The 12,803-nt window shown below is 50.9% G+C and overlaps 1 protein-coding gene across 2 annotated transcripts; it reads right to left on the bottom strand.

Annotated features, from left to right (window-relative positions):
• Window positions 1-740: 740 nt before the first annotated feature.
• Window positions 741-11,354, bottom strand: LOC100491633 (protein brambleberry-like). 2 transcript variants are annotated; one of them, XM_012965134.3, is made up of 12 exons: window positions 11,073-11,354; window positions 10,171-10,299; window positions 8,937-9,122; window positions 7,767-7,989; window positions 7,327-7,443; window positions 6,013-6,192; window positions 5,203-5,409; window positions 4,370-4,517; window positions 3,573-3,634; window positions 3,165-3,349; window positions 2,540-2,640; window positions 741-1,352 (listed from the first exon to the last, which is right to left on the bottom strand). In XM_012965134.3, the coding sequence occupies exons 1-12, from the start codon at window positions 11,319-11,321 to the stop codon at window positions 1,214-1,216; spliced, it is 1,926 nt and encodes a 641-aa protein (XP_012820588.1). In that variant the 5' UTR covers window positions 11,322-11,354; the 3' UTR covers window positions 741-1,213. The 2 variants fall into 2 exon arrangements, with proteins under 2 accessions (XP_012820588.1, XP_017950681.1); XM_018095192.2 differs by having other exon boundaries at window positions 2,540-2,643.
• Between the last annotated feature and the right edge of the window lie 1,449 nt (window positions 11,355-12,803).

The raw sequence follows: 12,803 nt of genomic DNA on the forward strand, positions 1-12,803 counted from the left end.
ACTAGAGGGTCAGGCAGCTGAATCCTTCAGTAGAGGAGTCAGGGGGCTGTACTCTCGCTCCCTTCAGATTGTTCTGCTGATTGGCTGCTGAGGGGGAGGGGGGATATCACTCCAACTTGCAGCGCAGCAGTAAAGTGTGCCTGAGTCTGAGCTTTCAGCCAGTGCTACACATTAGAACTGCTTACAGCTAACCTATTGTTTCTCCTACTCCCATGTAACTGGAGGAGTCCCAAGCCAGACTTGGATTTCTTACTATTGAGTGCTATTCTGATACCTACTGGGAGCTGCTATCTTGCTCCCTTCCCATTGTTCTGCTGATCGGCTGCTGGGGGTGAGGGGGGGGGGGGGATATCACTCCAACTTGCAGCGCAGCAGTAAAGTGTGCCTGAGTCTGAGCTTTCAGCCAGCGCTACACATTAGAACTGCTTTCAGCTAACCTATTGTTTCTCCTACTCCCATGTAACTGGAGGAGTCCCAAGCCAGACTTTGACTTTTACTATGGAATGCAATTCCCATTTCTACCAGTAGGTGGGGCATAGAAGCATTGTTAGCAATGCAAGTGTCAGGGGGATGTAATCTTATTACCTGCCTGTTGATCTGCTGAATGACTGCTGGGGGAGGGGGGGGGTAACTGAAGTTTATCAGAGCACAAGTCACATGGCTGAGGGCAGCTCAGAAATTATGAACGTGACCCAACGTATTCCCTTCATTTCCACTTTCCCTCAGACCGAGTCCAGAAACACTTATTTTAAAAAATTTATTATAAATAGACATTATGTAATGACAGACAAAAGCGACAGATTGCAGGAAATAACGTTAAAACAAATACTGGGCACAAACAGTGAAGGGACCGGTTCCATAATCCCTCAGTCCCGTTAATGTTCAGGAAATACGTCCGTTTCCAAAGTCGAATATAAAAACCTGTAGGCGGGGCATTGGGGGAGGGGCTTCTACACAAGTGCCAAGTTGTATCCATACAAGCCGCCATCTTTGCTACGAGATGCCATTTCCATCCGGGAAGTTCCAATAAGCGTCCAAAGGGCGACAGTCATTTACCCACAATGAGAGCCACAAAAATATACAGAATTACACTAGAATTAATCTAGGTTCTAGATTGGTTATGTTCCCCTTTAAATGCAACATCTGTAATGGAGATGGTTTGGCGCCTCCATTGAATCTTGTAGCATGGAATGATCCAATCAAAACAGGACAGTCACAAGGCAATGTAGGACGCTTGCCCATTGGCGTGGACACGGCAGAACTCGTGGCCCCCACTGGCCTTATTGCGGCAGGGCTGACCAGCCTTTGTGGTGGCCTGGCAGAACTGACGAGGGGACATGGAAGAGACAGACCTGTATTGGGAAGAAAGGAGAGGGTCGCACAAGCGTCTGTCTATCAGTCGGGCACAAGCGTCTGTCTATCAGTCGGGCACAAGCGTCTGTCTATCAGTCGGGCACAAGCGTCTGTCTATCAGTCGGGCACAAGCGTCTGTCTATCAGTCGGGCACAAGCGTCTGTCTATCAGTCGGGCACAAGCGTCTGTCTATCAGTCGGGCACAAGCGTCTGTCTATCAGTCGGGCACAAGCGTCTGTCTATCAGTCGGGCACAAGCGTCTGTCTATCAGTCGGGCACAAGCGTCTGTCTATCAGTCGGGCACAAGCGTCTGTCTATCAGTCGGGCACAAGCGTCTGTCTATCAGTCGGGCACAAGCGTCTGTCTATCAGTCGGGCACAAGCGTCTGTCTATCAGTCGGGCACAAGCGTCTGTCTATCAGTCGGGCACAAGCGTCTGTCTATCAGTCGGGCACAAGCGTCTGTCTATCAGTCGGGCACAAGCGTCTGTCTATCAGTCGGGCACAAGCGTCTGTCTATCAGTCGGGCACAAGCGTCTGTCTATCAGTCGGGCACAAGCGTCTGTCTATCAGTCGGGCACAAGCGTCTGTCTATCAGTCGGCTACAGAAAGGTGACTCAAGACAGAAGAAACATTGCCACTATACATACTATTGTACATATATACAGTAAAGGAAATATAACCCCCCCTCACAAAAAATGTACTTTGGCTGTTGGTTACTGAGCACGCTCAGTTCTTCCCAACTCAGGTTACTAAACACCCCTGCCAGCCTAGCAGCCAATGGATAGATGGCACTGCTGGTTTCCATAGAAACTCTGCTCTAGCTGTGCCCTCTGCTGGAGAAACATGTTTTTCCACCTAACCTCCTGCCCTGAGCTCACTTAATACAGTTCTGCCTGTGTAAGCCTGCACTCTGCATTGCATGAACGTGCTTGTCTGCAGATGTAAAGGTCGCTGATGATGTCAGAGGGAAAATGGCCGCAGAGTGAAAGCTGCTTTTTGTTTTAGGAAAATGTGATGGTGCTGGTGACCAGAGGGGCTATAGGCAGTACTGATGGTGTTTGGGTGGGGGAGATGTGCCCAACTTATATACATGGTAGGAAAGTGTAGGGTTTACTTGTCCTTTAATGTCTGTTGGCTAACAAACCCCTAATTGTTTATCAATGAGACAAAAGTCGGGGTACTCACGCATTGCTGCACATGGAACTGTTGGGGCTGTAACTCTTGGACGAGGACAAGGCATCAAACACCGCGCCAAGGTGCCTTTGGGGGACTTTGTCCAGCGCCCCCTGCTGACGGAAATAACTGCACTCAGGACAACTGAACTCAATGGCCAACAGAGGGGTTTTTGGGGGGATTTTCAGCCCCAATTTGATGATCAAGACATCATCACCCCCTCAAACATCACAACAAGGATAACACTGCTAAATTCTGCCCCAAGGGGTAACTAGCCCTAAATAATTGCCCCAGGCAGGGCTGCAGCAAGTTCAGCACAGGGGGAACAGTGAGGATACACAGAACTTTTTTAACTACGGATGCACAAAACCCACTTTTTTGTGTTCGGCCGAACCCCCCGAACCCACCAATTAGGATTGGGAAGGGTTAAAAATTGCCGCGCACCCCCCCTAACATTTAACCCTTTCAAACCACCCAGAGCCCAATTAGTAGGTTCCTCCGTATGGGATCTCTAGGGCCAAAGTCTCTGGAAACCTTCAATCCCAAACATAATGGCGCCTGTTACACTGCCCCCAGTATTATAGTTCAGCTGGACCGGGGCTTCCATTGCTCCATTGCGCCCCCTACATGGCATCACCTGCTTTGCCGGAGTCTCACTCCCTCTGACGGATCTGGACACACTGAGCCTCCGTAGTTTCATGGCCGGGGAGGAGTGGTTGGGGGTCTTCATGAGACTCTGCTGCGCCTTCCAGTTCATGGGAGCAGAAGAAGCCACGATGGAATCGTCTTTCAGCAAAGATTCGTTCTCCAGAAGGGAGGAGTCTGCAACGTAACGAAGGGACTGAGCGTGTGCGGCAGAACCCCCAATTTATATCCCCAGAATTGATACGGATTATTGGGGTCCCATACAGGCAAGTGGTGTTGGCGCTACCCTTGGAAAACATTAAATTGGGGTGCTACCCGTGAAGGCTCAGGGGGCAGACAGGGTTCCCACCATTCAAGAAATTAGGCAGGAACAGCCAATCAGGGCTCTCCTCTCACTCACCGTGCAAATCCTTCTCCTCCAGCTCCCTAAGCTCCTCCTTCAGCAGCGTCAAATCACAAGCCCTGTGAGCAGAGAAATGCACCCCCATAAGCCTAAAATATTATATGCCTATTATGAGGTTATGCTATAAGCCAATGATGATTGATAGGCTATTCTAGTATCAGCCAATGATGATAGGCTATTCTAGTATAAGCCAATGATGATAGGCTATTCTAGTATCAGCCAATGATGATAGGCTATTCTTGTATCAGCCAATGATGATAGGCTATTCTTGTATCAGCCAATGATGATAGGCTATTCTAGTATCAGCCAATGATGATAGGCTATTCTAGTATCAGCCAATGACAGGCTATTATCAGCCTATGTTATTATTACAAGCCTATTATAACCATTCCCCACCATGAATGCAAAGGCAGATGGGAAATAGACAAAATCAGCCAGGGGCATTAAAGGGCAAGTGCAAGGTGCTGCCTGCAGTGTGTGCTACAAGCAGAGCCAGCAGGGCATGATGGGAAGTTGTAGTACGGAGGCTCCTCCCTCACACCATAGAGGCTGAAACAGAAGTAGAATTTCCATGTAAAGTTACAGTAGATAATTCCCCAACCCAGGTACCGGCTCCTGTGGGGCCCCCTGTGCCACCCAATGGGCAGTGAGACCCCCTCACAGCTACTGGCACCGCACAGACTGACTCATAGCCAAGGATTAGGTGGCCCCAGCGCGTACCTCTCTGGGGTAGAGGAGCAGTAGCCCTAGCACGTACCTCTCTGGGGTAGAGGAGCAGTAGCCCTAGCACATACCTCTCTGGGGTAGAGGAGCAGTAGCCCTTGCCCCCGGCTTTGCAGGATTCGCTCACTGCCCCGATGTGAGGAGGGGGGAGAGCTTTGTGTTTCCTCCGACTTCGGAACTTCACCAGGCCCCGAATGAAATTCACCAACATCCAGTTTGCTATTGGGGAACAGCGAGGAGATTACTGCACCCCCATATCTGCATAGGAACATCTTTAACCCCCTCTTACAGCCTGCCATCAGGGGGCCAAATAACCTCCCCCTTTCTCATTAGCCCTCCCCCAAAATGCTAAAGCCTCCAGCAGAAGAAAACAGGATTTCTTGTCTTCTTTTGTGTCAACATGTTCTTCTGTATCAGCCCTCCTGAAAAATCCTTCAGGGCATCAGAATTCGCTCCCCCTCCCAACTAACCTCGCTCCACCCCCTCTCCCATCTAACCTCGCTCCACCCCCTCTCCCATCTAACCTCGCTCCCCCCCCTCCCATCTAACCTCGCTCCCCCCCCTCCCATCTAACCTCGCTCCCCCCCTCCCATCTAACCTCGCTCCCCCCCCTCCCATCTAACCTCGCTCCCCCCCCTCCCATCTAACCTCGCTCCCCCCCCTCCCATCTAACCTCGCTCCCCCCCCTCCCATCTAACTTCAATCCACCCCCTCTCCCATCTAACCTCGCTCCCCCTCTCCCATCTAACCTCGCTCCCCCTCTCCCATCTAACCTCGCTCCCCCCCTCCCATCTAAACCGGAGTAATTCCAATAGGAATAAGATTCCTATTGGGGGGTGGAGTCAGCTGCGGAGGTGCCGACGCTCCCCCTGGCAGAACCAAGAAGCCCTGGGCCGGTACTTACCTATCACCACACACACCAGCAGGACAGTGAGGGAGCGGAAGCCCAGGGAGAGGCGGTGGTTGAGCTCGGAGAGAGCATTGAGCAGCACGAGGAGGAGCAGGACGGCCCTGGAGAAGCCGCGGGTCTGCAGGAAGGTCATGAGCAGCGCCAGCACGAGGAAATAGGCGCCGTGCAGAACACACGTGTATATGGCGCTCAGGTTCATGCCTGGAACACGGATGTGGAAAGTTACAGCCTTTACTCTGGTTGGTCGGTTCAGGGGCCACAGACAGTTCTTAGACATTGGGTTGAATGTGTTATTTAATATCAACTCATGTTGAACAGACGTACTGTCCCTTTAAATGGGCGGTTCATCTTTACACTAACTTAGTATGTTACAGAATGGCCTACTCAAACAACTTTTCAATTGGTCTTCATTATTTGTTCTTCTTCCTTCTTGCAACTCTGCAGTTGTTACTTTTTGTAGCTTTCTATTCAGCCCTCTCCTATTCATATACCAGTGTCTCATCCAAACCACTCCCTGGTTGCTAAGGTAACTTGGACCCTAGCAACCACATAACGGCTGAAATTCCGAACTGGAAAGCAGAACTGAAAATGAAATAACTTAAATACAAATAAAAAATGAAGACCAATTGCAAATTGCCTCAGAGTATCACTCTACATCATACTAAGAGTTAACTCAAAGGTTTTGCAAGGGATCCCAGAGCGCAGGGTGGGTGCTGGGTCTATGGGGGGGGGTGCTGGGTCTATGGGGGGGGGGCTGCTTGGTGCAGAGAGGGGCCAGCGAGACAGACATGGAAATGACATTACCTGCCCAACCAATGAATCCCTGGATGTACCCCAGTCTCTGCTCCACACTCCTGTGCATATGCTCCATGGCGTACAGCACCGTGCCCAGGCTCTGGTTCATTCTGTGCAGCTTCTCCATCAGGACATCGTAGTACTGGGACGTCTGGTTCTGATAGGACAGGAATAGGGCCAGGTCCGACTCTGCAGAGAGACAGGTTACTATTGTGCACAGAGGCTACCACTGCCCGCACACAGAGGCTACCACTGCCCGCACACAGAGGCTACCACTGCCCGCACACAGAGGCTACCACTGCCCGCACACAGAGGCTACCACTGCCCGCACACAGAGGCTACCACTGCCCGCACACAGAGGCTACCACTGCCCGCACACAGAGGCTACCACTGCCCGCACACAGAGGCTACCACTGCCCGCACACAGAGGCTACCACTGCCCGCACACAGAGGCTACCACTGCCCGCACACAGAGGCTACCACTGCCCGCACACAGAGGCTACCACTGCCCGCACACAGAGGCTACCACTGCCCGCACACAGAGGCTACCACTGCCCGCACACAGAGGCTACCACTGCCCGCACACAGAGGCTACCACTGCCCGCACACAGAGGCTACCACTGCCCGCACACAGGCTACACGCCCGCCACAGAGGCTACCACTGCCCGCACACAGAGGCTACCACTGCCCGCACACAGAGGCTACCACTGCCCTCCACTAAGTGCTCGTTGCTATTGAATGGGGAAACAAGTCAAGCCACATCCCAACACCATATACCCAAGTACATTTTTACGGCACGACAAAACAGGGCCAGCCGTAGGGGGGACAGGAGGCACCATTACCCTTCTATATAATCACCCTACGCATACAATATACAGTATATACAGCAGCTTTCACTCTGCGGCCATTTTCCCTCTGACATCTGTGACGTTTGCATTTCCAGACAAGCACATTCATGCAATGAGGAACGCAGGCTTACACAGGCAGAACTTTAATACGTGAGCTCAGGACAGAAGGTTAGGTGGAAAAAACATGTTTCTCCAGCAGAGGGCACAGCTAGAACAGAGTTTCTATCGAAACCAGCAGTGCCATCTGTTCATTGGCTGCTATAACGGAGTTGAGAAGTTGAGAAGAACTGAGCATGCTCAGTAGCCAACAGCCAAAGTAAATTCCTAAAGGAAGGGGGCAAGTGGGTTAGAGGTGGAGAAGGAACCCCAAGTTATTAAGGGGGTGCAGCAGACTTACTATTAACCTTTTAACACCCAGAGTTGCAGGTATTAAAATATTTCAAAGAGACTATTCACTGGGGGAGGGCAAACTCACCGATTTTGTTATAGACCGCTTGGGATCGGCTGCGCACCTCCGTCAGGTCGGCCAGGATGGCTCGGTGCCCCTCCTGCAGCTCCGTGTCCTGTTCCACCAGTTGGCTGCTCACGTTCTCTACACAAAGGAGTTGTAAAGCCCACAATGAGCCCCACAATGAGCCCCACAATGAGCCCCACAATGAGCCCCACAATGAGCCCCACAATGAGCCCCACAATGAGCCCCACCACTATTGTTGCACTGAAAATCCCCCAGAAGTCCCTGCATGGCTATTGGATGAACTAATGTAGACAGTCACTCAGGGATTGCCAAGGTGCTTATGGTTGATAAACCAAATCATCATTCTGGGATCCCACCCAAGAGCCTATTGCATTGGACATGACCTGTATCCCCCCTTTAAAGCACATTGACCCCCATGAATCTGGAAGGTCTACCCTTACCCATCTTCTTTGTGATGCCTTCAATGAGCTGAGCGACCAGGTGGTGCCCGCTGGCAATCAGAGCTTTCTCCTCCGCCAACATCTCCAAGTTGCCATTGATGGAATTCTCCATCTTCTCCTGATTGTTCTGCAGAAGCTCCTGTTGGCCCAAGAGTTCATTCTGACTGCTCACCACCTTCTGCAGGGACTCGGACGTCAGCTCCTTCAGCTCCTCTTGTCCGTCCTGTAAAGCCAGAAATTTGCACTTTATCACTCTGAAGAACTCAAGGGAAAACTTCTGGACATCTGAGGGGGGGGGGGGAGGGCCTATTGTGTTAATCTACACAATCCCCCCAGAAGTAAATGCATGGCCCCCCCTAACCCATAAAGGGTGTGATTTTGTGAACCCTGTTTGCTCAGTAAGCTTCATCATAAAAGGTAAATACAGCCATAAGCACTCACAGCTGCACTGAGTACACCGAGTCCTCTATCAAAGGAAACAGGATTTCTTCTCTCCTTTTATGTAAACATGTTTTTAGGTATCAGACTTCCTCTCCGAAAAATCCTTCAGGGCACGCAGAGCCGGCTCAGTTTGCTCCTCTCCCCCTCCCATCAGAATTTGCTCCCCCTCCCATCTGTGTAATCTGAGCTACCAGCAGCCAGAGCTGCAGCAGGAAGCTACCGGGGACCAAGCTAAAATAGCAGCTGCTATCTTAAACAAACAGAGGGAGCTTCTATGGTTGTTACTCAGGCAGGTAAAGCTTTCTGCAGAATATAGGGTTCTAGCTTGTACTATTGTGGCCCAACTATCTTCCTCTGCCTCAACCCAAATGCTGGTTCTGAGAGTCAATGACTTGGCCACAATGTAGCAACTTCAGTACAAGAGCTGTAGGTCCCTACAGTGTAATTCCATCCAACATTGGTCATTTTTCATTCTTTCTAGTTTTGAATGGTGCAAATGTATTGTGCCGCCCTTAACTTTTTCAATACTGGTTCTAGGTTGCAAGGTACAATATGAACATTCTATTCATTTGGGATAAACCTGCTCTTTGGTTGCCAATGACTGGTTAAACCGGACCGGCATTTCAGAGTATAAGTTTGAAAGGCAGAATAAAGAGGAAAATCTATAGGGACGGCAGCGCCGTGACAATCCCAGAGAACAAACTAGTTGGGCAAACCCGTAGCCGGTACCTTCAGCAGTTTCATGGCTTCCAGTTGGCTCATCGCGGTAGACACCAGAGTGTTGACAGTAAGTTCAGTGCGCCGGCGGAAGTGGAGCTGCCGTGTAGCATAGCAGACCGACCGGGCCCTGTTGCTAACGATGTGATAGGCGTTCCAGGTGTCCGGATCCATGGGTTTGGTACATTCCGCCAAGGTCTATCCAGGGAAAGAGAACACAATGATCAGTGGAACAACCAGCGAAACCGTTACGGTTTCAGTCAATTTCCCTATTGGGGGGCTGAGCGCTGGTCGTCACTGACCCCCTTGGGTTCCAACAAGGTTACAGGGAAACACTGGGGTATCAGCCATTTGTTCCGGCATTGGTCAAAGATATCTAGAGCAGCAAATGTTTAACCCCAAATTAGACTGAACTGATCTGCACGTTTAGCTTTTAGGAGGGCAAACGGGCTTTCTGCCCAAATAATGTCCTTATTAGCCTTTATTCTTAGCCCCCCCCATGCCACTGGGATAAGGCCTGCCCCACAGCGTGGCAACAGCTGCATTGCACTCACTGGATGGAGCTGCCCCTAGTGCTGAACTCTCTGTATAACCAGCAGTGGCTGCTGCCGCCCGGAGCTGTCCCTGGTACTGAATGCTCCATGGAAACAGCAGTGGCTGCTGCTGCCTGGCGCTGTCCATAGTGCTGAATGCTCCATGGAAACAGCAGTGGCTGCTGCTGCCTGGCGCTGTCCATAGTGCTGAATGCTCCATGGAAACAGCAGTGGCTGCTGCTGCCTGGCGCTGTCCATAGTGCTGAATGCTCCATAGAAACCATAGTGGCTGCTGCTGCTGCCCGGAGTTGTCCCTGGTACTGAAGCAGCTCAGTATGATTGCCTGATGTACTGAAATACAGTTGGATAGTCCCACCCAGCACCACCCATAGGTGCCCATATAGAGCTTTTAGTTTTGCCCAGCACCCAAACTGTGCCCCTAAACCAGTACAATATATATCACTAGATGGGGGAAAATGATTTTCAGTGTCTCTGGGCGCAGAGTTATTAAAATAAAAGTGACTTTCTGGCAAATTCTGAAGACAGAAACAGCTTTACAAAAGCAAAGGGTAAGTAACCCAACAGGAATTACATTACATTTCTACCAAATATAAGCAACAAATGGGGATGAGGGGATAAGTGTCGTATGGAAGGGCGATATGGGCAGGATTGAGACGTATGGGGCAGATAGATGCCAAACCAGCTGTACTTACCATGTCTTCCGTGCAGGGGAAAGTGGGGCGCCCCTCCACCTCGGCCTGGCAGTTGAACAGGGAAACCCCCAGTTTTGCTATCTCCTCTTCAGACATGTCAGTGCACGAGGCCTGTAACTGGCTCACAACCTGCCAATCAGAAACGTATATGAAACCCCTTAACCAAGAACCGACAAACACTATGGCACCTCCCTCCCATATGTATAAATACAAATATACAGAGAAGGAATGTTCTGGGCACACAATAAGCTGTACCCCCATACTGTACTGTCTAAGGGAAACACTATGGCACCTCCTACCCATATGTATAAATACAAATATACAGAGAAGGAATGTTCTGGGCACACAATAAGCTGTACCCCCATACTGTACTGTCTAAGGGAAACACTATGGCACCCCCTACCCATATGTATAAATACAAATATACAGAGAAGGAATGTTCTGGGCACACAATAAGCTGTACCCCCATACTGTACTGTCTAAGGGAAACACTATGGCACCCCCTACCCATATGTATAAATACAAATATACAGAGAAGGAATGTTCTGGGCACACAATAAGCTGTACCCCCATACTGTACTGTCTAAGGGAAACACTATGGCACCCCCTACCCATATGTATAAATACAAATATACAGAGAAGGAATGTTCTGGGCACACAATAAGCTGTACCCCCATACTGTACTGTCTAAGGGAAACACTATGGCACCCCCTACCCATATGTATAAATACAAATATACAGAGAGGGAATGTTCTGGGCACACAATAAGCTGTACCCCCATACTGTACTGTCTAAGGGAAACACTATGGCACCCCCTACCCATATGTATAAATACAAATATACAGAGAGGGAATGTTCTGGGCACACAATAAGCTGTACCCCCATACTGTACTGGGACCCACCTTGAAGTGGCAGCTGTCCAGGGGGGAGAGCTCTAGGTGCTTTGCTTCTGCCAAGAACTTTTCATCCGCCGTGGTCATTTCAAAAGGTGCGCTGGGGAGAGACTTGGGATCAGCAGGAGCAGTGGGTTCAGAGGAACCGCGACTCGGTGATGCCTTACGGGTAAACCAGCCAAAGAAGGCCAAGGAGGGCCCGGCCAGCGACATGAAGGTGAGGAAGAAGAGAGTCCATCGGATCTGGGCCCCGGGCATCGTTGAGTTTGGCTGCTCTTGGGCCGGAGATTCTAAGATAAAGAAACAAGGGAATCAGAGGTTCCACTCAGGCAGATAAAGAAGTCTTGGTACCGTTGGGCCTGGGCTGTAAGCAATGGGTTAGTACCTCCCAGTACCTAATGTAATGCCTGGTTTTCACGTTTCCAGGCTCATTGCCCCTAGCAACATGACCACATAACTTGGTACAGCAGCAAAGAGCAGTTAGTGGTTTCTATGCCCAGTCTGAAGGCCGGTAAGGGTTAAATATGGGGGGGGGGGTTGTGAAATGAGTGGGTTCTTGACCCAACACTCAACCTCGAAGTTGTGGGATCCCCCCCCCGAATCAGTGGTACTGGCAGATACATTAGATAGGTACAAGGAAGGGGAGTTACAGGGGGGGGGGCTGGGAAGTTGTGGGATCCCCCCCCCCCTGAATCAGTGGTACTGGCAGATACATTAGATAGGTACAAGGAAGGGGAGTTACAGGGGGAGCTGGGAAGTTGTGGGATCCCCCCCCCTGAATCAGTGGTACTGGCAGATACATTAGATAGGTACAAGGAAGGGGAGTTACAGGGGGGGGGCTGGGAAGTTGTGGGATCCCCCCCCCCCTGAATCAGTGGTACTGGCAGATACATTAGATAGGTACAAGGAAGGGGAGTTACAGGGGGGCTGGGAAGTTGTGGGATCCCCCCCCCCTGAATCAGTGGTACTGGCAGATACATTAGATAGGTACAAGGAAGGGGAGTTACAGGGGGGCTGGGAAGTTGTGGGATCCCCCCCCCCCTGAATCAGTGGTACTGGCAGATACATTAGATAGGTACATGGAAGAGGAGTTACAGGGGGGGCTGGGAAGTTGTGGGACCCCCCCTGAATCAGTGGTACTGGCAGATACATTAGATAGGTACAAGGAAGGGGAGTTACAGGGGGGCTGGGAAGTTGTGGGATCCCCCCCCCCTGAATCAGTGGTACTGGCAGATACATTAGATAGGTACAAGGAAGGGGGGTTACAGGGGGGGCTGGGAAGTTGTGGGATCCCCCCCCTGAATCAGTGGTACTGGCAGATACATTAGATAGGTACAAGGAAGGGGAGTTACAGGGGGGGCTGGGAAGTTGTGGGATCCCCCCCCCTGAATCAGTGGTACTGGCAGATACATTAGATAGGTACAAGGAAGGGGAGTTACAGGGGGGGGGCTGGGAAGTTGTGGGATCCCCCCCCCTGAATCAGTGGTACTGGCAGATACATTAGATAGGTACAAGGAAGGGGAGTTACAGGGGGGGCTGGGAAGTTGTGGGATCCCCCCCCCCCTGAATCAGTGGTACTGGCAGATACATTAGATAGGTACAAGGAAGGGGAGTTACAGGGGGGGCTGGGAAGTTGTGGGATCCCCCCCTGAATCAGTGGTACTGGCAGATACATTAGATAGGTACAAGGAAGGGGAGTTACAGGGGGGCTGGGAAGTTGTGGGATCCCCCCCCTGAATC

This window comes from Xenopus tropicalis, chromosome 6 (assembly GCF_000004195.4).
Source record: "Xenopus tropicalis strain Nigerian chromosome 6, UCB_Xtro_10.0, whole genome shotgun sequence".
NCBI classification, from domain to species: Eukaryota; Metazoa; Chordata; class Amphibia; order Anura; family Pipidae; genus Xenopus; species Xenopus tropicalis.